Source organism: Aulonocara sp. 'chitande type north' Nkhata Bay, linkage group LG3, assembly GCF_057382095.1.
Source record: "Aulonocara sp. 'chitande type north' Nkhata Bay isolate Kocher_YH1m ecotype deep benthic linkage group LG3, A_spYH_male_GT1.1, whole genome shotgun sequence".
NCBI lineage: Eukaryota > Metazoa > Chordata > Actinopteri > Cichliformes > Cichlidae > Aulonocara > Aulonocara sp. 'chitande type north' Nkhata Bay.
Window position 1 is genome coordinate 10,600,117 of NC_141346.1, and position 27,316 is coordinate 10,627,432.

The following is a 27,316-nucleotide window of genomic DNA, read 5'->3' on the forward strand; positions in this document are numbered from 1 at the left end:
CTGTTTTATTAAATGAATATATACATAATGCAAATGTGCTCATAAATGAGTTGACTCTGTGTTTTCAGAGTTAACAGATTCATTCAGCGATATTGTCTGGATCTGAAATATTGCAGGTACACGCAGAGTGCAGAGGATTTTTACACATACACTGATAATTGTTTTCTATAAGTCTCTGGGTCAGGAAGTCCAAACATGACGTCCTGAACTGGGCCTTAGAATAAGCTGAAGGATAACATTAGATAATCAAGGCAGGATGTGTTTTTGTGTCCATGTGTTTCTGATTCCAGGAGGAGCAGATACCAGGTGAGGTCGGATGTGGACGGGGAGGATTCGCAGCAGACTGCCACGTTGGATTTGGGAGAAGATAATAATATTTTGTCATTGTCAAAGTATAAAAGCTGTACAGCCCATTTCAGGGTTAGGGTTGGGGTCAAAGTGAAACTAGAAATATTTAGAATCACAATGAGTTCAAAGCGTGAGGAGGTCTGATGTTCCAACAGTGTTCAGGATGAGAATTATTACCTGCAATGCTCCAGTTTGACCTCATGGTGGCAGTGCCGTCTCACTGTTATAATGGCTACACTCAGACTACAGGAGAGAACAAGAGGCTGTACTAAAACTCTGATGTTTTATCGTGTGTTTATGACATCATGCTGACGTCAGCCTGATAATACCTGTTGATTCAACTAAACAGCCAAGGTTTCCAAGGTTCTTAAATGAACCACAAACTACAGGGTAAGAGTGAGCTGCTGAAAGTCAGATCTGTTCTTCAAAGCAGACTTTCAGTTTTATTACAAACTAAGAGTCGGATCAGCACAAATACTGACACAGAGATGGCTGCTGGCACTGCGCTGCTCTGCTGCACTTTGCTGTTTGTCCTTGTCTTCGTCTCTGCAGGTGAGATTGAACTAAACTGAGGTTCTCTCTGAGATAACAAGAAGTACAGGAGGATTATTTTCATCTGGATTCAGTTTGTCTGTGTGTGAAGGAGACACCAGGCTGGGTGGACACTTAACATCTGTAATCCAGCTGTGACAGAGACAAAGAAGTGTAATGTGTGTGTCAGTGTGATGTGTTGTAGTGTCAGGAGTCAGGATGCAGCTGCAAAGCTTCTTGTTCAGTGTATACAAACAGCTGTAGCTCCATAAAGGCAGCATGGAGAGACTCACAGTGTCTTATAATGAGAGGCTGCTTTCTCTCACACATTATGTTCACTTATTATCAGCACATGTTGTTGTTCTGTGGAAGCTAACATCTTGTAGTTTCTGACACTTTGCATGTTTAGCATGAGGCTAAAATTCCCCCTCAGTGGGTCACTGGTGACCTGCTGGATGTTCAGAGGTTCATTAAATCCAACATGACTAAAAACTCAAATGTCAAAGTGTTGTTTCCTCTTTCAGAGCAGAAAACCATCACAGCTGAGTCTGGACAGGACGTCACTCTGACATGTCGAGCTCCAAACAACAACATTAGAGTAATAAAGTGGGAGAGATTTGACCTGGGAGATGATTATGTGCTTTTGTACCAGGATGGTCTCCCTGATTCAACACACCAGCATCCATCTTTTAAGAACCGGGTGGATCTGCAGGACAGACAGATGAAGGATGGAGACGTGTCTTTGATTCTGAAGGATGTGACAGTTCATGACGCTGGAGCATACGAGTGTCGTTTCTTCATGGAAGAAACTCGCTCATGGAAGTCCATCAGCAGCCTCAACCTGATTGTTACAGGTGAGTGAGTAGAGTTGAGTGTGTGTGTGATCAGAGGTGAAGCTGCTTCCTGGTTGTTGATGTGTGTTTGTTGTATGGATGAGCTGGTGGATGTCAGAGGTAGACAGATGTTTCTCCAGCTGTTGTCTTTGTGGCTGGTAGTCTAGAGTTGTAGAGCAGCATTGTTTGGTTAGAGCAGAAACAAAGACATTTATGAATCCGTCTCTTCTTCTCTTGCTCTCTAACTCGTCTGTAAACATGTGTGGGGAAGCTCAATGTTAAAGCCTACAGCTGGAGGGGGAGGGGAGGGGTGAAGCTGGTGGTGAGTCTGTGAAAGTGAATCACAGTCAACTACAGCCCCTTAAATTGCCTTATTACACAATGCTGAGAAAGCATTCGAACGGGTGGAGTGGGATTATCTGTTTTATACTCTAAATAAATTTGGATTTGGCCCTAATTTCATTTCATGGATTCAGTTACTTGACTCCTCACCTATGGCACGTGTTAGAACAAATTTGTTATTCTCTTCTTATTTCCCACTTCTCCGTGGTACGAGACAAGGATGTCCCTTATCCCCTCTCCTTTTGCGTTATCAATTGAACCATTGGCGATTAAAGCCAAGCTGACAGCTGACAGTTGCATTAAGGGCATCTTCAGAGCTGACCAGGAGCACAAAATATCCGTATATGCTGACGATCTCCTGCTGTATATGTCAGAGCCTTTATAACACTGAATAAGCATATCCCTGCATTTATTTGGAACGGCAAAAGTCCATGAATTCGTAAAGATTTCATGCAGAGGACTAGGCCAATGGGTGGATTAGCCTTGCCAATTTTTCAGTCTTATTATTGGGCAGCAAATATTCGAAATATGCTGGATCAGTAATTTTACAACAGAGACTCCAGCTTGGCTCCAAATTGACTCATCCAATTGTGGCAAAATGTGCCTATCAGCTTTGTTGAGTTCAGCTCTCCCATTAGAACTGTACACCTATAAATGTAACCCTTTGTTGTATGACTCGCTCAGAATCTGGGTGCAATGTAAGGTTTGGGTTACACTATCAGCTCAAATCATATGTTCCCACCCTCAATGATGGATTCTGCCTTTAAAATATGGGAAGGTAATGGACTTAGAAATATCAAAGACCTTTTTGCAGATGGAATTTTTCTCATTCACGCAGCTCCTGAAGCAGTTTAATGTTCCTCGCAAACATTTTTTCCGCTATTTACAAGTTCACCACTTTGTAAAGAGTCGATTTCCTTCATTTCCAGAAGTACCTGAGGAAACTTCTTTGGATAAAATTATTAATATAAACACTCATAAGAGAGGGGCGATTAAAGAAATGTATGCTATATTATTAGATCTTCAATCTCCTTCTCTCTCCATCCTTAAAGCTCAGTGGGAGAAAGACCTTGGGATGACTTTAACAGATGAGCTCTATGTTTTCTCCATAGGGTACACTCTTCTTCTATATGTGCCAGACATGGGCTGACCCCCTGTGTAACAGATGTAAAGCAGAAACAGGTTCACTCCTTCATAGTTTTTGGCCCCAATCTTCATAACTATTGGGTGTCTACCCATACGGAAAAGATGCATATAAATCTTATAAAGTTTGTATCTGTCTTGTGTGAAGCTTGTATGAAAAGCATACAAGAGTGAAAACAGATTAAGATCCCTTGAAAATCATATAAATGAAACTTGTATGTTTTGGATATTTACTAAAACAATATAAGAAAGTAATGAGAAAGTGGCCACTTTCATGAGTAAATCATATAAGCCTTATATGATTGATTGTATGAAGTAGGCCACATCTTATGCAAGTCTTATAAGTTTTTTCTATTTCTTTTCCATATGGGTATATTTAACACCTTTTCAGACATATATAACGTTAATTATGATCCCTCTGCTCTAATCTTTGGGGTGATACCTCAAAACATCACTTTGCCAAAATACTATTCAAATTCTTTGCTTCACTCATTGCAAGGCGCCTTATACTTTTAAGATGGAAGCAGGAAGCTCCTCCCACACATGAACAGAGGCTTGCAGAGCTCATGAAGTTTTTGCATTTAGAAAAGATGAGATATACACTGGTAGGTTCAACCACCAAATTTCTTGAGGCATGGCAGCCTTTTCTAATGTACATGGAAACATTTAAAATGACCACATTGTCATGACCAGATACCATCCATCCATTTTATTTTTGTTGTTGTTGTTTGTTTGTTTTTTGTTTTGTAGGGGTTTCTTTAGTTTGTTTGTTTGTTTTCTTTCTGTTATCTTTTGGGGTATTGTAAAAACTGAACAGCAAACTACTGTATGTTCAAAGTTTTGCTATTAACATGCTGCTGTAACTGAAAATAAAATGAAAAAAATAAATAAAACTCAAATGTCAAAGGAAATAAACAAAATATTTAAAGTCAACCATTCTGATCATAATTGCACTTTGACCTTTAACCTCTCTGCTCTGTGTTGTTTCATCTTTCAGATCAGAAAACCATCACAGCTAAGTCTGGACAGGACGTCACTCTGACATGTCGAGCTCCAAACAACAACATCTTCGCTCTAGAGTGGGAGAGAGCTGACCTGAAGTCAGGAAATGTTCTTTTCCGAGTTGGTTGTGATATTATTCTAGATGACCAGCATCCATCTTTTAAGAACCGGGTGGATCTGCAGGACAAAGAGATGAAGGATGGAGACGTGTCTTTGATTCTGAAGGATGTGACGATTAATGATGCTGGAACATACGAGTGTCGTTTCCTCATGGTAGAAGCACGCTCATTCAAACACAGCTTCATCAAACTGGTTGTTGTTCCTCCAGGTGAGTGAGTAGAGTTGAGTGTGTGTGATCAGAGGTGAAGCTGCTTCCTGGTTGTTGATGTGTGTTTGTTGTATGGATGAGCTGGTGGATGTCAGAGGTAGACAGATGTTTCTCCAGCTGTTGTCTTTGTGGCTGGTAGTCTAGAGTTGTAGAGCAGCATTGTTTGGTTAGAGCAGAAACAAAGACATTTATGTCTCTTCTTCTCTTGCTCTCTAACTCGTCTGTAAACATGTGTGGGGAAACTCAATGATAAAGCCTACAGCTGGAGGGGGAGGGGAGGGGTGAAGCTGGTGGTTGTGAGTCTGTGAAAGTGAATCCTGCCGGTGCCATAGCTGCTGAAAAAGTACTTAGTGTAGACACAAAACGTCCATCAGCTTCAAAGCGTGTCAGAAAAATGTCCACATGGTGACTGATGGATGAGAGAGGTCCCATTGTTGTTGTTGTGCACAAATCATTGAACAACACAAACACTTAGAGCTGCTTTCAGTGCTGCCTGTTTTGTTACTGCACACATTTCTGATGGTCCTACAGTCCAACGTAGCAAACATCTCCCTGAAGCCTCTTCTTAGAGACCAAAGGTTGGATCAGAGCGAGCAGCTGAAAGGACACATCTATGAATGCAGTCAGAGACTTTCTCACAACCTCACACTTCATCTGGTCACATTTACACTCAGGTTCTCTGTTAGTCACTGAGATTACAGACTCGCACATTTAAAATAATCTGAATGTTGGATCAGATGAAGTTAATATTTTTTATTTCTTGAACATATGTTTAATTAGCATGTTGCTAAAGCTTTAAGTAATGCACTGGTGACCTGGTGTATGTTAACAGGTCAATTAATCAAATCCAGAATAACTCAAATGTAAGCTAAACAGCATAAATATTAAACATAAACAACATCATATTTCCCCCATGGCACAGTCCACTCAGCACTTCCTGGAGTTTCTCATTTGATCGTTCATCGACACTCATGACTTACAGAGACTCTGATCATCAAACACAGGAATAAAACAAGCAGTGAGCACAACAAAGGATTATTAAAGAAGGACTATTAACTCTATTCTAACTCTAGTAACTCTACACCAGGAAACCACCAAATCTTCTGCAAACGTGATTTTAACCAGTCAAAATGTTTTTGGATATTTATTCAGTGTAGAAACCTAAAAAGTCAGTTTTATTTTTAGATGTTTGGTTGTTTTGAACAATTATATCAAACTGTAAGTATGATGTTTGGTATATAGTATTATATATTGCATGGTATTGATATATTGCACTGTTTGAAGTGCTTCGTATATAAAAGTAGTAAACTGTGTACACAGTGTTTGGTGTGACAGAGCTGTTGTCACTGAATCACAGGTTCAGATGTTTCAGCCTCATAATAAACAAACACGTTTTCAGAGAGTCGAGGATTTGACCTTCCAAAAGTCTCAGACATGTTTTAATGAGCTCTCACAGTCTGCAGCCAAACAGGTCAAATTATAAAGAACAGCTGGATCAACCCAACATGACCTCTGACCCCGAAGCAGCTGTTAGACCTGTGTATTTGAAAAAAAATATGATTTTTTTATGGTGAAAGCAAGATTCCAGACTGCAGTTTTGGTCAGATCATGTTTTTAAATAAAAAGCAGAAAGATCAACATTAACATTTTCTCACTTTATAAATATTATGAATGATTTTCGGGTAATGGAGGAAATGAGTGTGCCGACTAGAGAAAAATCCACCGAGAGCGTGACCGAAGGTTACCGAAGAGAAAACAGATGATGGTTCCAATGAGATTGTCGAACGGAAGAGCCATAGAAGTTCCGTAGTGTGAAGGTATTTCGGCTTTTTCAAGTCTGACAAAAAACAGAGTAGCGCGCACTGTAAATTGTGCCGAAAGCAAGTCTGGAAATACAATAAAGCAGTGCATGCTCATCTCTGACTGGAAGCGCTAATTCGTCATTCGGCTTTTGTCAGACTAAAGTAACTGTTAAAACTGTTTGAAAAGCTCAGCTATACAACAAGGAGAGATTGAGAATTTCCTTTTAGTTCTCAGTTTATTTGATATTGACAAAACTTAGTCAATTTTGTCTGTTCTTCTGTTAAACAAACTAAGATTTATTTTTAGAATTAATATTTTGTTTCTAAGTGGTATTGACAATTTAGTCTGTTTTGTTTGTTCTATTTTGAAACTTAAACGCTTTAGCGGCTGCCTTTTGTGTAGTTTGCAATATTTGCCTTTATTTATCTGAAAAAGTCTCATGTTCCTTAAGTACATCTACCCTGTTGAACTTATTATGAGAAATAAATATTTAAATCCAAACAAGCTGCTGATTATTTCACATTTTACTTGTGAGCAACGGCACATTTAAATCTTTTTTTTTTTTTTTTTTTTTTTTTTTTTTTTTTTTTTCTTTTTAAATGACAAATGGCACATTTAAATCTTACAAATATAGTTATTTGGCTTATATCGTGATTAGGGGTGCAACGATATTCTTATCGATATTGAACCGTTCGATACAGTGCTTTCGGTTCGGTACGCATATGTATCGAACAATACAATTTTTTTCAATTTTTTTTTTTTTTTTTTTTTTTTTTTTTTTGTGTCCCGTTTGGATCTATAGCCATCAGAATTGTTGTCTTGAGGCCAAGAAAGATGCCAAGAGGATTTATTTTAAGTGGATCATCATATTGGTCCATTTGATTGACCTTTATTATAATTATGAATTTATTTTATTTTCAGTTGCAAACGGGACAGACATGACTGTGGGATAGGACAGGGGGAAAGAATGAAAGAAAGAGGGGGAGAGAAAGAAAGAAAACCAAAGGGGAGAAAAAAAAAGAACAATACAAAATTTGTAATTTATTTTATCAACTTTCCTTCTGACGATGCTGTCTGTGTTGAGCGTTCAGTGAATCTGCATTTGACTACTCCGCCTAGGCTCGAGAGTGCAGCCTAGGCGGAGTAGTCGAACGCAGATTCACTGAGCACTCAACACAGACAGCATGGTCAGAAGGAAGAGTGCAGGGCAAGCTAGCGAGACAGAAGTGGACCTCCCCACCCTCATTCAGATCTGGCGTTTGGAATTATTTTGGTTTTCATGTGACGTATGACCCTGAAGGTAAGCGAGTCATGGACTAAAGTAAAACAGTATGTTGGATGTGCCATGCAATGCTCAATTACATGGGTGGGAGCTAGTGTGTTAGCGCAGTTAGCTCGTTAACGTGTTGGCCGTCTAGCCCCTCTGTATAGGGTAGCTCGTTAACGGAGATTTGCCATGTTGTGGCGTTAAGGTTATTTCAACGAGATTAACCTGAAAGCACTAGTGGGAACACAACGAATATGACTGCACATTTACACCGACATCATCCTAGTGCAAAGACAAAAACAACAAGCATGCATGCTACAAACTTTAGCCGAGTCATTTAGACAGCTGTTAGCACAGGATTCTCCTTATTGGAGACCTGATATGTTTAATATGCTGCTGAGAATATAGCCCAGAAGAAAAGGATAGTATAGCTTGTATTTTGGAAAGAGACATTTCTCTGTAATAAACTCTCTTTTCCAAAGATGAGTGATTCCTCAATCAGATACAGGGCTCGCAATATCGCTAGCCCGACGTCCCGGGGCTATCTCTGCCCTGCCTGTCAGGCTATTGTAGGAAGGAGAAATATATGTCAATGCTTTTGCATTCTTTCAGAAATGTAGCTGGGTAATTATGTCATTGGGTGAGCCACTGTCAATATGTGACATATTGAAATCGTGTTTGAATTTGCGCTTGTTTTTTTGCTTTCACTTTGCAATCGTGCGAACTGTGTATAGAGAGCGACAGCACTGCTCTGTGAGTGATGATAATTTGTGCACCAATTCCTCTGACATCGTCTTATTAATTGTTAGCTTACTATGCAAACATGACAAGTGAAATCTCCCGCAGCTTAAACATGTGAGAGGTTGATTGCGCAGAGAATCGCTGAGCTTATGTGAGTGCGGCAGGATATATATTTCACTACGATGACCTGGATGACTGAGAACCTTCACAGACAGATATATATTTTAGTTCTGCTGAGCCAAATAAGACAGGTCAGGGTGAAGAAGTGACAGCCAAAGAAAAGCTTACCACAAAACGGAGAAGTTATGACAAATCAGACTTATAAGGCAAAAAGAAAGTGCAGCTTTATGGTTTCATGGACAAAAGAATTTCTGTGGCTGCAATATGACGAGCTAAAAAACAACACGCACAAGGGTTAGGGTTAAATTTAAAAACTGTACTTTTATGTTAAAATATATATTTATAATTTTAATAAATGACAAATTAAAAAGGCATGAACATTTTTTTTGTATCGAAAAAATATCGAACCGTGACACCAAAGTATCGAACCGAACCGAACCGTGAATTTTGTGTATCGTTGCACCCCTAGTGTATATGTGTATATACAGGGAGTGCAGAATTATTAGGCAAATGAGTATTTTGTCCACATCATCCTCTTCATGCATGTTGTCTTACTCCAAGCTGTATAGGCTCGAAAGCCTACTACCAATTAAGCATATTAGGTGATGTGCATCTCTGTAATGAGAAGGGGTGTGGTCTAATGACATCAACACCCTATATCAGGTGTGCACAATTATTAGGCAACTTCCTTTCCTTTGGCAAAATGGGTCAAAAGAAGGACTTGACAGGCTCAGAAAAGTCAAAAATAGTGAGATGCAGCAGTCTCAAAATTGCAAAGCTTCTGAAGCGTGATCATCGAACAATCAACCGTTTCATTCAAAATAGTCAACAGGGTCGCAAGAAGCGTGTGGAAAAACCAAGGCGCAAAATAACTGCCCATGAACTGAGAAAAGTCAAGCGTGCAGCTGCCAAGATGCCACTCGCCACCAGTTTGGCCATATTTCAGAGCTGCAACATCACTGGAGTGCCCAAAAGCACAAGGTGTGCAATACTCAGAGACATGGCCAAGGTAAGAAAGGCTGAAAGACGACCACCACTGAACAAGACACACGAGCTGAAATGTCAAGACTGGGCCAAGAAATATCTCAAGACTGATTTTTCTAAGGTTTTATGGACTGATGAAATGAGAGTGAGTCTTGATGGGCCAGATGGATGGGCCCGTGGCTGGATTGGTAAAGGGCAGAGAGCTCCAGTCCGACTCAGACGCCAGCAAGGTGGAGGTGGAGTACTGGTTTGGGCTGGTATCATCAAAGATGAGCTTGTGGGGCCTTTTCGGGTTGAGGATGGAGTCGAGCTCAACTCCCAGTCCTACTGCCAGTTTCTGGAAGACACCTTCTTCAAGCAGTGGTACAGGAAGAAGTCTGCATCCTTCAAGAAAAACATGATTTTCATGCAGGACAATGCTCCATCACACGCGTCCAAGTACTCCACAGCGTGGCTGGCAAGAAAGGGTATAAAAGAAGAAAAACTAATGACATGGCCTCCTTGTTCACCTGATCTGAACCCCATTGAGAACCTGTGGTCCATCATCAAATGTGAGATTTACAAGGAGGGAAAACAGTACACCTCTCTGAACAGTGTCTGGGAGGCTGTGGTTGCTGCTGCACGCAATGTTGATGGTGAACAGATCAAAACACTGACAGAATCCATGGATGGCAGGCTTTTGAGTGTCCTTGCAAAGAAAGGTGGCTATATTGGTCGCTGATTTGTTTTTGTTTTGTTTTTGAATGTCAGAAATGTATATTTGAAATGGGTATATATTTGTTTTTTGTTAAGTTGCCTAATAATTATGCACAGTAATAGTCACCTGCACACACAGATATCCCCCTAAAATAGCTAAAACTAAAAACAAACTAAAAACTACTTCCAAAAACATTCAGCTTTGATATTAATGAGTTTTTTGGGTTCATTGAGAACATGGTTGTTGTTCAATAATAAAATTATTCCTCAAAAATACAACTTGCCTAATAATTCTGCACTCCCTGTTAGAGATGGCACGATACCACTTTTTTATGTCCGATACCGATACCGATATCATAAATTTGGATATCTGCCGATACCGATATGAATCCGATATAGTGTTTTTTAATCAACAAAGCTGTTTTTTAAATATCTTGCTGCATTTTGTATAAGTTCATACTCAAGTTTAAAACAAAACTACACTAAAGCTATTCTGTTATACCTGTATGCAAAAAAAAATATTTCATAGTTCAGCAATACTGATCAATCTAATAAACTTAAACCTACACCATCCTCCCTATTCTGGTATTTTAAAGAGTACTTAGCATAAATATTAAGCAACCTAACTAATAGGGTTCCAACTCCCAGCAACAACAAAAATAAATAAATAAAAAATAGGGAACCACCCCTCACACTCCACCTCATGATGCTTAATCGACGTAATCAACCTTAATTTGATGCAGTATGAAAAAAAAAATGCACAGAAATCAATTATTTTTCAAGAAATATTAAATAGATTCAACATCTTTCTTCAACAAAATTGCAGACTGCACAGATGGTACCTTCCCAAAGGAAAAAGTACTATAGCTTACTAGGGTATATATATTAGACTTAATAGTCACTATATACAGTAATGGACTTCTATTCATTTTGCATCAAATTAAAACTTTGGGTGTCAGATAATTATTTATTAAAAGCTAGACATTTTAAATGAGAATAAGAAAGAAAAGTATGTCTTTGTGCCCCCTTTTCCCTGTTAATGCCCTATCGGCCCCCCTGGCTAAACTTTGCTAGATCCGCCCCTGCACAGTTACCAGCGTCAGCTATGTAGAAAAAGATCCTGGAGTAGAAAGTAATATTAAATAAATTCTAACAACAGCTTATCAAGCTTAAACGTGCTGCTGTTGTTTATCCGCTGGTTTCCTCTTTCTGGTGCAAAGTGGGCCAAAAGCAAACTAGAGACACGGACTCGCGACAGAAAAGCCGATCAGCTGATCGTTAAGCAGTTTCATGATTGAAGTAGCAGCAAGAAGAGGCAGTCGCTTGTTAAGCTTAATGCAGGAATGCTTTACAAACATTCAGAGATGGACTTACACACTTGCTTTACTTCTCTCGGGATAACTTTGTCGGAGATGAAATGCCGGGTTGCTAGCGAAGCTCCAAATGCTATCCAGACCACCGACCGGTCCTGCATGCCACAGCCGCTCTATCACGTGATGCATACTGCTCTGACGTGCTAACGTTCTGAGGTGAGTTACGGCGTGTCGCAAGTTTTGTGAGCTGCTTTCGTGATATTTAATGGATCGGATTACATTTTTTATTTTTCTCCGATATCCGATCCAGTAATTTAGAATCAGAATCAGAATCAGAATCAGAATGGGTTTATTGCCAGATGTTGAGGTTTACAACATTAGGAAATTGCTGCGGTGCTTCAGTGCAAACAATAAGAATTAAAGTGCTATGTAGAAAGAAAGATATGTGCATGAGATATACATGAGATATATACATGAGAATAAGAATTATGAGTGCTACGTAGAAAGATATATACATGAGTGCAGGTGGTGATCAGTGCCAGACATGAAATGATGCAGTGACACAGCGTAGGGTCATGTGTTAGTGGCGGGGACAGTCATGTGGTTATTGTTCATGTGTCCAACAGCAGAGGGGAAGAAACTGTTCTTGTGGCGAGAGGTTCTGGTGCGAATGGACCGGAGCCTCCTGCCTGAGGGGAGCAGGTCAAACAGACTGTGTCCAGGGTGAGAAGGGTCAGCTGAGATCCGGGCTGCACGCCTCAGTGTCCTGGAGGTGTACAGGTCCTGCAGAGATGGGAGTCTGCAGCCAATCACCTTCTCAGCAGAGCGCACAACACGCTGCAGTCTCTGTTTGTCCCTGATAGTGGCTCCAGCGTACCACACGGTGATGGAGGAGGTGAGGATGGACTCGATGATTGCAGTGTAGAACTGCATCATCGTCCGTGTTGGCAGGTTGAATTTCTTCAGCTGCCTCAGGAAGTACATCCTCTGCTGGGCTTTCTTGATGACGGAGGTGATGGTGGGCTCCCACTTCAGGTCCTGGGTGATGGTGGTACCCAGGAAGCGGAATGAGTCCACAGAGGTGATGGGGGTGTCAGTCAGGATGATGGGGGGGAGTGGGGCTGTGTGCTTCCTGAAGTCCACAATAATCTCCACTGTCTTCTGGGCATTCAGCACCAGGTTGTTGTGGCTGCACCAGGACACCAGACGTTCAACCTCCCTCCTGTAGGCAGACTCATCCCCGTCAGAGATGAGCCCAATGACGGTGGTGTCATCTGCGAACTTGATTAGCTTGACAGACTGGTGGGTGGAGGTGCAGCAGTTGGTGTACAGGGAGAAGAGCAGAGGAGAAAGAACACAGCCCTGAGGGGAGCCGGTGCTGATGGTCCGGGAGTCCGAGACATTCTTCCCCAGCCTCACGAGCTGCTTCCTGTCCGTCAGGAAGTCAGTGATCCACCGGCAGATGGGATCAGGCACATTCATCTGGGAAAGCTTGCCTCGGAGATGGTCTGGAAGGATGGTGTTGAAGGCAGAGCTGAAGTCCACAAACAGGATCCTGGCGTAGGTTCCTGGGGAGTCCAGATGCTGCAGGATGAAGTGTAGGGCCATGTTGATGGCGTCGTCTACAGACCTGTTGGCTCTATATGCAAACTGCAGGGGGTCCAGGAGGGGGGCCGTGAGGGTCTTGAGATGGGAGAGAACTAGGCGCTCAAATGACTTCATGACCACAGATGTCAGAGCCACGGGTCTGTAGTCATTTAGTCCAGTGATCCTAGGTTTCTTGGGGACAGGGATTATGGTAGAGGACTTGAAGCAGGCAGGCACATGACATGCCTGCAGTGAGGAGTTGAAGATGCCAGAAAACACTGGGGCCAGCTCGTTTGCACAGTGTCTGAGGGTGGCAGGAGACACACCGTCTGGGCCGGGAGCTTTCCGAGCATTCAGACTCCTAAACAGCTTCCTCACATCTGCTTCATGAATATGAAGAGTTGTGGTCGGAGGAGGTGGTGTGAAATCCTCTTTTGTGTGGGGTGAGGGGGCGGGTGTTGCAGGTGAACAGTTTGAAGGTGGTGATGGCTCTATGGAGGGGGGAGAGGTGGGGGAATGAGTGTCCAAAGTGCCTCTATTGTTGGGGTCGTTGGAGGTGTGAAGGCTGCCTGATGGCTCGTCAAAACGACAGTAGAAGTCGTTGAGGGTGTTGGCCAAGAGCAAGTCGTCAGTGGAGTGGGGGGTTTTAGGCTTGTAGTTTGTAATATTCCTAAAACCTTTCCACACAGAGGCCGAGTCATTCTCTGAGATCTGCTGCTGCATCTTCTCAGAGTGCTGATGTTTGGCAATGTCCACTTCCTTAGTGAACCTGTACTTGGCCTCTCTGTAGCAGTCCCTGTCTCCGCTTCTGAACGCCTTACTCTTTTCCAGCCACAGCTTTTTGAGTTTAGGGGTAAACCAGGGTTTGTCATTGTTATAACTCACCCTGGTGCGTGATGGCACAATGCTGTCCTCACAGAAGTGGATATAGGAGGTGACAGTGTCCGTAAACTCGTCCAAGCTGTTAGAAGCAGCCTTCATTGTGTCCCAGTCTGTGGTCTCCAAACACGTGCGAAGCTCCTCCACAGCCTCGTTGCTCCACAGTTTCTTGGTCCTCACGACAGGTTTGGAGAGCTTCAGCCTCTGTCTGTACGCGGGGATTAGGTGGATCATGACGTGATCAGAAAGTCCGAGTGAAGCGCGCGGCACCGCGCGATAGGCCCCGCTGATCGTGCTGTAGCAGTGGTCTAATGTCCTCTCCTCTCTGGTCGGGCATTTAATATACTGCTTGTATTTCGGAAGCTCATGGCTCAGATTGGCTTTGTTAAAGTCCCCAAGAGCAATGATGAGAGAGTCCGGGTATGTCCGCTCCGTGTGGAGAATCTGCTCTGCGAGTGCGCACTGAGCTGGTCAGTATCGGACCGATACCGATACGTAATATCGGATCGGTCCATCTCTACTCCCTGTATGTGTATGTATATATGTTAGAGTTAGTTGCTCACAAGTAAAATGTGAAATAATCAGCAGCTTGTTTTTATTTAAATATTTATTTCCCATAATAAGTTCAACAGGGTAGATGTACTTAAGGAACATGAGACTTTTTCAGATAAATAAAGGCAAATATTGCAAACTACACAAAAGGCAGCCGCTAAAGCGTTTAAGTTTCAAAATAGAACAAACGAAACAGACTACTAAATTGTCAATTCCACTTAGAAACAAAATATTAATTCTAAAAATAAATCTTAGTTTGTTTTACAGAAGAACAGACAAAACTGACTAACTTTTGTCAATATCAAATAAACTGAGAACTAAAAGGAAATTCTCAATCTCTCCTTGTTGTATAGCTGAGCTTTTCAAACAGTTTTAACAGTTACTTTAGTCTGACAAAAGCCGAATGACGAATTAGCGCTTTCAGTCAGAGACTGAGGCTACGTCCACACGTACACGGGTATTTTTGAAAACGGAGATTTTCCGTTTTCGTTTTAAAAAATAATCCCGTCCACACATAAAGGCAGAAATGAAGGAAAACGCTGCTATGAACATGCCAAAGCAGCAGGTGGAGCTAGATTCCTAACCGTGCAGAAATGTTGGCCAATCAGAAGTCTAGAAGCCTCGGTGGGAAAAAGTAAACAAAGCTGCGGCATAGAAGCAGAACCGAGTCGTATGTGTGGACGGACAGTAACTGTGTGTATATGTAAGCATTTAAACACTGCAGAGAGTAGAATTAACAGTAACAGTATTGTAGAAATTCATTTCACCGAAACAATAACGTGGCGCACAATGTGACGCATGCACCAGTTTATTGTATTTCCAGACTTGCTTTCGGCACATTTACAGTGCACGCTACTCTGTTTTTTGTCAGACTTGAAATAGCCGAAATACCTTCACACTACGGAACTTCTATGGCTCTTCCGTTCGACAATCTCTCCGGCATTGGAACCATCATCTGGTTTTTCTTCGGTCACGCTCGGTTGAATTTTCCAGTCGGCACACTCATTTCCTCCATTATGCGCTGGCTCCATTACCTGCTGGCTGCTTCCCAAACAAACACACGTGCAGCTTGGCACTTGTGCTGTACGTAACAAGTCACGTGACGTGACGCTGCGGCTGTGATTGGTTCGGCTCTGCGCTACTTAATTTGGATTGGCTGACCTTTTTAAAAAAAAAAATTAAAAAAAAAGGACAAGAGCGGCGAGGTCTATCGCGATAGCTTAATTTCTCTATCGAGTAAAAGTTATATCGCGATACATATCGTTATCGTTCTATCGCCCAGCTCTAATATATGTATTTATGTATATATATGTATATGTGTGTGTATTATGGGTGCAACGATACAGAAAATTCTCGGTTCGGTTCAATACTTTGGTGTCACGGTTCGATATTTCGAGCCCGGTGGTGCCTGTCATATATATATATATATATATATATATATATATATATATGCGCAAACTGACAGACGTATATAAAGGTTGTAAGTTGTGTACGCAGTGTAGTTTGCTTGGTGTGACAGAGCTGTTATCACTGAATCACAGGTTCAGATGTTTCAGCCTCATAATAAACAAACACATGTTCAGAGAGTCGAGGATCTAACCTTCCAAAAGTCTCAGACATGTTTTAATGAGCTCACAGTCTGCAGCCAAACGGTCAAATTATGAAGAACAGCTGGATGAACCCAACATGACCTCTGACCCCGAATGAGCTGTCAGACCTGTTAAGTAGTACTTTTTATTTTCATATTTTTTTTTTTTTTTTGGGTGAAAACAAGATTGGAGACTGCAGTTTTAGTCAGATCCTGTTTTTAAATGAAAAAGCAGAAAAAATCACTAGTATGAACATTTTCACCCTTTATACATGTTGTGAATTATTTTTTTAACCTCATCTGCTAAAACTAGAAGAGGAAATGGATTCTGTTCTGTTCTTCACTCATCACCTACCTGACAGCTGACACCTCACACCTGTTTCTCACCTGCAGGTCAGACAGGAGGATATCCTGTATGGAAGATTGGTCTGATAGTTGGTGGGATTCTGGGAATTTTGCTTCTTCCTTGTGTTATTTTTCTGATCTACAAAAAAAAGAAGACAAATATAAAAGGTGGCAAACAGGTTGGAAGTTCTGTTAAGTATTCACAGACGAACTCTGATCCTGCTGCTGTTCAAACAAAGTGCTTTCAAAGAAAGAAAGATGATCAAGGACAGTTTGGATGTAGAAATGTTATATAAACTACATTTACTTGAAGTTTAATGGACTTAAGTTAACTTAAATTAAATAAGATAGGATAGCACGGTGGTTAGCACTGTTGCCGCACAGCAAGAAGGTCCTGAGTTCAATTCCACCATCAGGCCGGGGTCTTTCTGTGTGGAGTTTGCATGTTCTCCCCGTGTTTGCGTGGGTTCCCTCCAGGTACTCCAGCCGGGTACTCTGGCTTCCTCCCACCGTCCAAAGACATGCAGCTTGTGGGGATAGGTTAATTGGATAATCCAAATTGTCACTAGGTGTGAATGTGCGAGTGAATGTGAGTGTGAATGGTTGTCTGTCCCTGTGTGTTGGCCCTGCGACAGACTGGCGACCTGTCCAGGGCGTACCCCGCCTCTCACCCTATGACAGCTGGGATAGGCTCTAGCGCCCCCGCGACCCTGAAAAGGATAAGCAGAAGTGAATGGATGGATAGAGGATAGGATAAAATAACTCTTTATTGTGATTGCAGTCATACTTAGTACAATAGTACTAAGAAATTAGAAAACTGTCCCACATCAGCACTAAGCACAACTAAACACAACACAGGAAACTATAAAGTGGATAAAAACTGCAAAAAACGTCTAAAAAGATAGATTAAAAAATGAATATTCATTGCACATTATTGTTGGCCTCCAGCTGTTTTCACTGATTAGGGTTATTGCTTAAAGATGTTCTTTAGTCTGTTTGTGCGCAATCTCAGCAGCCTGAGTCTCCTGCCAGATGGCAGCAAGCTGGTGTCCTGGTTGTGTACAGTCCCGTAGGATGCTGCATGCCCTCTTGAGACAGTGAGTGCTGTACAGGTCCTTCAGGGAGGGAAGAGGATGTCCAATTATTTAGTTTTTTGGACCATATTAATGACCCTCTGAGGTGAATTTTTATGTGCCATGGTACAGCTGGAGAACCACACAGAGATATAGAGCTCTTTTATGTTTATTTTACAAACTGTCATCCTACAATAAGAAGTTTGACAACCTCTTCAACTTTTCTTTAACCTGACATTAAGGCCAGATTTGACTTGCTTTGAATGTGCTGTATGAATGTGTGGTTTATACAGAACTTTATGATCAGTAACACTAATATATGAACATGAGTGCATTACATTAGAACTTGAAAGCACAACAGTGTGGCATTAATTATTCCAGCAGTGAGATCAGTGTTTAATCAGCAGTCAGTGTAATGAAATAATGCTCTGTTCTCTGGTCTGACCAAAGCATAAAACTCCAAACATCACTCCACTGTTAGAGCTTCTGCACTGACTGTTAAAATGATGGTTCTTATTTTTATGGCCTGACAGTGTGAAGCTCAGCTGCTCCACTCCTAGGATTTTGTACCAAAGTAAGATGGATTGTGCCTTACAAACCAAACTAGCTCCAAAACCTTTGCACTTTTTTTTGTGTTTGTGTTGTTTTACTCAGTTCATATGTGCCTACTGTACCTTCATGAACACTGTTTTCATATTTTTCTGTAAAAGAAATAAATAAATACTTTTTTTAAAAGACAAAGACAGTTATGAGTGAATTCTTTCTGTGAATAATTGAAATATAAGCAGTATGTAAGTGATAGTGATAGTTACATGTAAACCTGTTGGATGATTTTTTTTCATTGTTTTTATTACAGCTTAAACCTTTTGAGCATGTCCCTGCAAACATCTCTTTCTGAAGTGCCTTTGAGAAACTTCATAGACATCTTCCTCTGTAATTGAATGCTGTGGGTAAACATGGCTGCTCTTTGGCTTTGCCTGAAAACAGCTCTTATGTATAAAACAATGAATGAACCTGAATCTGCTGTGTGGACAGACTGATCACTGGAGATGGTTTATAGTTACAATAATTATCTGGACATGAGTTATATGCAGATTGTTTTTGTGTTCAGCTGAAAAGGGTTAAGTTTTACATTTTTTATGGATTCAACCAAAGAATGGCGAACTATGTGTTTCATGCTTAAAAGATTCATACACTTTCCTCTGTCAGCTACAAGGACAAACAGTGTTCAAAGAAAAACTTTGCAAGAGCCTCAAAAGACTGAAGAACTGCTGTCTAACATCACTTTAAAAATGTTTTTTGTGTGTGTGTGTGAGGGGGGGTGCCTGTTGGCGTTTGGCTCTGTTGCCATCAGATTTATTGTCTAAAGGCGAAGAAAGATGCCCAACGGATTTACTTGGCCAAATTGACCATCCCAGCCTTGTCCTAATGGTCTATTTGATTCACCTTTTATTGTTTATTTTCACTTGTTAAATACGGGACAGACTTGACTGGGGAAAAGAAAGAGGGAAAGAAAAACAACGGGGAAGAGGAACGGGGATAAAGGGCAAAAATCAAAAACCAACAAAATAAGCAGACAAAAAATACATATATCAATCACATGGATCACCTGTTGAGAAAAAAAAGAGAAAACAAGCAGAAGAAGAAAAAAAGAGCAACATAATAACCAACATCACGATCTATGGGAATGTAACAGTAAGTACTAAATATTGAACATTATTGTGCAGCACATAATATCGACAGCGCACAGTGTGCTTTGAGGTAGGAGCCAAAAAGGGTGTAGTTTGTGGGTGTGATCACCCGTGTGTACACCTGTGAGCATGGACGCGCTTGTTTTTAAAAGATTCCTTCATGTAATGATCTGTTAGAGGGTGTGGGGGGCCACTGCCCCGTCCTCCAGGGCATGAAGCAGGTATGGAGGAGATCAAGGCTCCAGACATCCAGAGGCCCTCAGAACACAAGAGACCAAGGAAGACCAACAGAGGGGCAGCCGCGCCACTGTCCCAGAAAGAGCTGAGGAGAGTCCCAGATGAGGGCTCACTCAGCAGCTGCGGAGCAGAAGCCAGGGGGAGTTGCAGTGACGTGCCCGTGACCTCCGCTGGCAGCCAGCTGTGCCTGAGTGACCGAGCCCCAGGCTGAGAGGCCGAGGGTACCCCACCCCCGAAGTGGCCCGAGCGAGCCCCAGGCTCCAGGCCCCGACAAGCAGCCACCAAGGAGTGAGCCGGTGTGTACCCGGACGCCCATCCCCGGACACAAAGAACCACCAACGCACCGATGTCTGAGGGTGTCTGCCACTGGCAGTGGGAGTGGTGGGAGGAGATAGGCCTCCATACCTTGGAGGGCCTGAGATGTCCCCAGAGAGGTGGCGTCTGATACCCAACCTGACATATAGACACAGACATACAGGCACACACAGATACAAACATGCTCTTATGCAATTACTCAGCACTCATCCAACGTGGAGACAGACATAAAGAGACACTGTACACACAATCACACTCCCCAAGCGTACTCTAAGCCCCAGGTCTAGGTACCCTTGCCCCCGGCGGGGGAAACTGCACCCAGACCCAGGTAGTGTTACCCTTGGGGTCGAGAGAAGCAGACTGCCCTGGCTCGGCAGCAGCAGGGAGGCCCAACATTCCAGACCCCAATCGGGCGGCCAACTCCTCCTCCTGCATGTGTGGGTGATTGTGGTGGAGCGGGAAGAGGGAGGCAGCTGGAGATGGGGAGGGAAGGAAAGGAGGGGCAAGTGGCCCCTCCTTGGGGCCAGCTCCCCTGCTGACCCCAGTAGGCACCCCATACTCTTCAACCCGCCAGGGAAAGGGGGACCCAGGCCCATCCGGTCCGGGGCCTAGTTCAGCAGCGCCGCCCGGCCCCACAGAGCCCGGGACAGCCCACCCAACCCCACCACAGAGAAAACTGCACCCACCCCGTCATCCACTCATCTTCCAGACTACACAAGACAATAGACGCCCAGGCTGAGATCTTCCTCCACCTCTCTTATATCTCCCCCTCCTGCAGAGTGAGTTCCTGAAGAGAGGAGACCTCCTGCAAGATGTGACAGCCTCCCCCACCAGTTGAAGAGCCCCCCATGAGGCTCGATGAGCCGGCGGAACCCTGCGCTAGGGCTGGGCCCCCATACTCCCATCCGCCCACAACCCCGGCAACATAACAACCGGTACCCAAGGCCCAGCCAGGGCCCCAGCCCAGAGACGGAGCACCCCTAGAACCTCACGCCCTCCTGGGCCCACCCAGGGGCAGCCAGGCTACCAGGTCAGTAACCCACGTCCGTCAGCACAGACCCTCCCCTAGCCCCGCTGCACGCAGCCACAAGGAAACCGTCACCTAAGAGCCAACAGAGCCCTTAATGGGCCATGACCGCAACCCCGGGTTGAGCCCTCCAAGGAAGATGCTCCTGGGGAATCCCCCGACACCCCAAGCCTGTCTCTACCCCCACACCAATCACAACCGCGAAGGTGGGACCAAACTATGACCCCCCCACCCCCACTAGGTGATGGAGCTGATCAAAGGAGCCCAGAGCAATTGATCTGATGTGGTGGCAGAGGCTGTATCAAGACTAATGTAATCTAATATATAATTTCTATATTGGTTAGAATTAAAATTATTTTTATTTTTCCAGTTCATGAGGACTGTTTTCTTGGCTATGCATAGGGCAGTGAAAACCATATGGGCTATAGTATAGTAGTGACATTATCTAAGCTGCCCAACAAACACACTAAAGGGGAAGTTGGAATGTTACATTTCAGACACTTTGATAAGTGTTCACATATCTTGCACCAAAACTTCTGAACTGGTGGACAAAACCAAAGAGCGTGGATGTAATTGTAGGGTGAATTGGTTTGACAGTGTGAGCAGTTGTTGGTAGACGTAAAGCCCATCTTGAACATCCGATGACCTGTATAGTGCACTCTATGTAGTATTTTGTATTGAATTAATTGCAGACTGGGATTTCTAATCAATTTAAAGGTTTTTAAGCATATCTGAGACCAGAAGTTTTGGTCTAAGTTAACTGATAAATCCGCTTCCCATTTTGCAATAGGAAGTGATATTGATTCATCTGTTTTAGAAAGCATTCTGTATATTTTGGAAAATAATTTTGGGGTTTTAAGAGTAAAAAATTGTACCACACTTGGTGGTGTTTGTAGTTCAACTTGACCCGGTTTAAAACTCTTTTTTACTATGGATTTAATTTGTTGATATGCTAAAAATCTTTTCTTGTTGATCCCATATTGTGTAACTAGTCCGTCAAATGAAATAAATTCTGTTCCTTCTAGTATATGTTCTAAATATTTGATTCCTTTACCACTCCAATCTGGAAAGTTTATCATATTATTGTTTTGTAATATGTCAGGGGTTGTTCCAGATAGGTGTACGTTTGCATGGGATTAATGAAGACTCCGTCAGTTTTAGAAACTCCCACCATGCTGTCAGAGAAGAGCTGATGCTGATGCTTTTGAAGCATTCATGTCGTTGGATATTTGAGCTGATAAATGGTAGGTCTGAAATTTCTAGATTATTGCAAAGTGCTTGTTCTACATCTAGCAAAGGTTCGTCTAAGAGGGTATGTTTTAGCCATCCTGAGATAAACTGAAGCCTGTTGACTAAGAAGTAGTGCTGAAAGTTAGGTAGTTCTAATCCTCCTTTATCCTTGGTCTTTTGTAGTGTTTTTAAGCTTATATGTGGTGGTTTATCTTTCCAAAGGAATTTGGACATACATGAATCTAGAGATCTGAACCAATCTTGTGGCGGTTTAGTTGGGATCATTGAAAATAAATAATTTATTTTTGGTAAGACCATCATTTTTATAGCGGCAACCCTTCCCATGAGTGATGTGGGTAAACATTTCCACCTAGCCAGATCACCTTCTACTTTCTTTAAAAGTGGGATATGGTTTAATTTAGTTAGATCTGAAAGCTTGGGAGAAACATTAATACCTAAATATTTTATATTTCCTGATTGCAGTGGTGTAGAAGAAGAATTATAGAAGGAGCAATTAATCGGAAGGACTGTAGATTTTGACCAATTAATTGAGTAATCTGATATTCTTGAAAAAAGAGTTTATCAATTCAATCACCCCAGAGATATTGGTTTGTGAGTTTGGAGAAAAAGTAGCGCATCCTCCGCATAAAGGCTGATTTTATGTTCCACGTTCTTGGATTTTATGCCCTTAATTACTGAATTCTGTCTAATTGCTGCTGCTAGTGGTTCAATAAAAATTGCAAACAGTGAAGGGGAGAGTGGGCATCCCTGCCTGGTGCCCCTCAAGAGACAGAAGCTGGAGAATGTTTGGTCATTTGTTTTGACACAAGCTGTTGGGGAATTGTATAATATTTTTAACCAGTTAATGAAAGAGGTTCCAAAACCAAATTTGTGTAAAGTTGCAAATAGAAATTTCCAGTTAACTCTGTCAAATGCTTTTTCTGCATCTAAAGAAAATATTGTAGTTTCGATGTTTTTACTGTATGAATAGTCTATCAAATTAAGTAATCTACGTGTATTTGTTGATGAGTACCTACCTTTAATGAAACCAGTTTGGTCAGGGTGAATTAAGAGGGGGGTTATTTTCTCTAATCTCTTTGAGAGAGCTTTGCAGATTATTTTAAGGTCTACATTTATAAGGGATATAGAGATTGACAGACTACGTGACTTTCGCACATTGCATGCCGGGTACTCGTGGCAAAACAATCAAAGCAATGCATCAAACGCAAGCATTTGCAGCACCGCAAAACGTTCATTTTCTGGTTCCAATACCTTCTTGCTTTTTCTTTGCCCCCCAAAAAAGGTATGCACAAAACGAAGGAGAAAAATGCTGGTCCGTACAAAGACCGACTTGATGAAAAGTCAAAGAAAAGATTTTAGACCAGGGGTGGGCAATCTCAATCCACGAGGGCCGGTGTCCCTGCAGGCTTTAGATGTGTTCTCGAACCAACACAGCTGATTTAAATGGCTAAATTAGCTCCTCAACATGTCCTGAAGTTCTCCAGAGGCCTGGTAACAAACTAATCATGTGATTCAGGTGTGTTGACCCAAGGTGTGATCTAAAACCTGCAGGGACACCGACCCTCATGGACTGAGATTGCCCACCCCTGGGTTAGACCCTTACGAGCACACAGAGTGGACAAAAGACGTTAGCGTGCTGCCCACTTTCACCACGCTCATATTTATAATTATACATTCTTGGAGTGAGTGCATACACTCATGAAGTTTTTAGTCACTTAAGGTCACTGCAACAAGCCCAGGTACAGTTTACCGACGGATGGGTACAGGACCTTGAAATGCACCGTGTAGAACGAAAGACCATCGTACGAACAAAGGTAAGTTCACCAGTCTCACAAATCGTCTTCATAAATACACATTTGTTAACGATTTATTAATAGGACCTTTGAGCTCAACGGTAATTAATTAGCAGTGGAAATCATTTCTGGTACGCATTACAGTGACAGTGACAATAATATTGTATGCTGTAATCGTACTGGGCAATTAGTGATACAAAAAAACTGTTTTATCCTGTGAAGTATATGTTTTTGTCAATGTACCATGGTAATAACAGAAGCGAAACGCAATATTCTGTCAGGACAATTCACTATTTATGTACAATAAACAAAGGAGCATAGCGCAACAATTTCTGTTCAGCGCCAGACTTGCTTGTAACCTATATCACCAATTATGTTAAGACAAATGACGTATTAACTACTACATAACACTGACCTTTGTGGAAAAGCTTGGAGCAGACTAACATGTGAGCCAGAGAGTTCTGGGACGTTATATTTGGTCTTTGAATGGCTGCAATCCAGGCCATCCGTCGCCTCTTTGTTACTTCGGAAACATGACTTGAACAATTTCTCTTCAACGACGTAATCCGATAACAACCGATCTCTTTACCCGTCGGCTTCCCATGGCTGTCACGCGACCGGCTATTGCAGTCAATAATACAACAGCTTCTTGCCATTTTTTTGTGTTTCTTTTTATCGCTGTGTAACTGATTTCAATTGAAGGCCTGTGTGCGCTAGTACCTCTTGCCATGAGTTCCCAGAATCCTTTGTGGTTTCACATTTTCAATCTCTATTGGACGATAGCTTGAGGGATATACAGGGTCTTTGCCTGGTTTTAGCATGAGATTAATGTTTGCGGAATTCATATTTGATAGAAGTCTGCCCTTTTCTTTGATTTCCAACAACGTTCTGTAAAATACTGGTGCTAGAATCGTCCAGAATTCTTTGTAGAATTCTGCAGGAAAGCCATCTGGACCTGGAACCTTATTATTGTGCATACTTATCAGGGCTTCCTGGAGTTCACCTGGTGTCAGTGGCGAATCCAGTGCCATTGCTTGAGTTTCTAATAATTTTGGAAGAGTTATGTTGTCCAAAAACTGATCAATTTCTTTTTTAGATGGGTTTATTTGTGGTGAATACGTTTTATAGAAAACTCTGAAAATGTTGTTTATTTGTTTCGGGTCATATACTGTGTTCCCAGATGAATCTTGAACAGCACATATAGTTGTTTTTTATTTATTTATTTTTAGCTGGTTTACTAGAAATTGACCGGATTTATTACCATGTTCATAATTTTGTAAGCGTATTCTTTGTACTAAGAATTGTTTTTTTTATCAATTATCTCATTTAATTCTAGTTTTGTTTTGTGTATATTGTTCAATGTTTCCTGATCTTGGTGGGACACGTGGGCTTCTTCTACGGATTTGATGGTTTTTTCTAATTCCTGAATATTTTTGTTTTCTTCTTTCTTTTTATGTGATGGGAAAGAAATTATTTTACCTCTCATCACAGCTTTCCCTGCTTCCCATAAAACAGAAGCTGATGTTCCGGGAGTGTCATTATAGTATAAATAAAGAGTCCATTCTTTTTTAAGATATTTAATAAAGTCTTTAAGCAGCAATGTATTAAATCTCCAGTTTTTACTTGGCATAGTATTATTCTTGTGCATTAGTGTTAAAGATACAGGACCATGATCGCTGACAGCTATAGGGTGAATCTCAGTGTCTGAAATATCCCTCAGCAGTGAGCTGCTGACCAAAAAATAATCCAGACAAGAGTAGGAGTGATGGACATGTGAGAAGAAAGTATATTGCTTACTGTTGGGGTGAAGGAAGCGCCATGCATCGCAAAGGCCAAAGTCGCTCATATACTGTTTGATTATATTTGTGGACTGCCAATTACACTGAGTTCCTGCTGTATTGAGCCTATCCATTTCTTCATTTAGTCCAAGGTTGAGGTCGCCTCCAAGAATAAGTGTGCCATCTAAGTGTAGCACCCAACTCAAGTAGCTCTGGATTAACCCTCGGTTAAGATGGCGATAGTACTCTGAGCGGGGCCCTGGGTACGTTACTTATTTTATTGGTAAACAGGAGAAACAATAGCTAACCAGTTTTAACCTTTGTACTTAGAAATCTTAATGTTGGCGGTGCCTCCACTTAGTGAAAATAAGGAGTTCTGTCTAATCTTCACTAAGAATAATGAATTTATCTAACATGTTAAACCTCTCTTTTACCTTTTTAGTAACCCTTATCACTTATAAACTCTGTAAATCATAAATATGACACAACACAAAACTTTAAATTCAAAATGTAAGATTTAGTCAAAACAAAGTATGATTTAAATTTAAAAAAAAAATACGATATTCCAAGTTCTGAAGTGTTTCCTTACAATTCAATTGGATGGTTTTTTCCTCTTCACAATTCACAGTCAATGTTTTAGAAACAACACATTTATCCAAGATATTCCCCTTTTAAGTTCAGTTCAAATTTGTAACCTTTTAGAGCTCATTTAGGCAAGGCAAGGCAAGGCAAGGCAAGTTTATTTGTATAGCACAATTCAACAACAAGGTGATTCAAAGTGCTTTACAGAGACATTAGAAACAAGAACAAATAAAAAGCATGATTTAAAATTTACTGAAACCGTTGCAGGCCTGATCGTTGCTCGGGCTCGTTGGGCCAGAAAAAACACACAAATGGCCGCTTCGCTTGATAAACAAGCAGAAAACAAAACGCACGTGCTCGTGGCTACTCACAAATCCTTCGGGCTAAGTGCGAGGACAAGCTGAGGGGCAGGCTCGGTTTGTGACCATGTGGCCTCCACTTGGCAACGTGGTCAGAATTAGCGGCATACATGGGCTGCTGAGCACACTGGGACAAACCCACGGAAATCCTATCCACAGCAGAAGGGTCCAGAGAATTCCTCTCGGTCCACTGTGCATTAGAGATTACTATTTAGTTCCATAGAGTAATCTGTAGCTTACATACTCAGCATACATAGCTAATACAGGCTCTAAAATGCTAACATGCTAACTCGCGATTAACATCATACATTTTAAGTACTTATACATTCCGTTTAAGCTCAATGCTAACTCCACATTCAGTACTCACTCATCACAGGGCAAAACAGTCCATAACAGGAACGTAGCACTTTAATTCTTATTGTCTGCACTGAAGCACCGCAGCAATTTCCTAATGTTGTAAACCTCAACATCTGGCAATAAACCCATTCTGATTCTGATTCTGATTCTGATTCTAGACTCTGCATCCACGGCTATTGTTTTGACTATTCTCCCGTTAGCTCTGGTACACAACCTCCTCCGGTAACGTGCTGCTGCCGACTCTCACTAGCTTAGTTTTTCTTTTCTTCGCCTCACTTAGATCCCGCCTTCCTTACGTCTGATTGGACAATAGGTTTACATCAACCAATGGGATAAAAACAAATACAAGATTGACAACCCAAAACGAGCTTGTAAAACAACTTGAAGCAAATACAAAGTTTTCCTTGTTTTACATTAGATAACAAACCTTTGGGTTTCTTGTAACTTTAAC

General features: G+C 41.8%; 1 protein-coding gene across 1 annotated transcript in view; it reads left to right on the forward strand.

Annotated features, from left to right (window-relative positions):
• The first annotated feature begins 425 nt into the window (after positions 1 to 425).
• The window catches only part of LOC147333925 (CD226 antigen-like), a 51,113-nt gene continuing 24,222 nt past the window's right edge, over positions 426 to 27,316 (forward strand). The window contains exons 1-3 of the mRNA XM_086285852.1: positions 426 to 900; positions 1,404 to 1,733; positions 4,195 to 4,527. Of these exons, the coding sequence (XP_086141978.1) occupies positions 720 to 900; positions 1,404 to 1,733; positions 4,195 to 4,527 (844 nt within the window). The 5' untranslated portion in view covers positions 426 to 719. The remainder of the gene's footprint in view (positions 901 to 1,403; positions 1,734 to 4,194; positions 4,528 to 27,316) is intronic.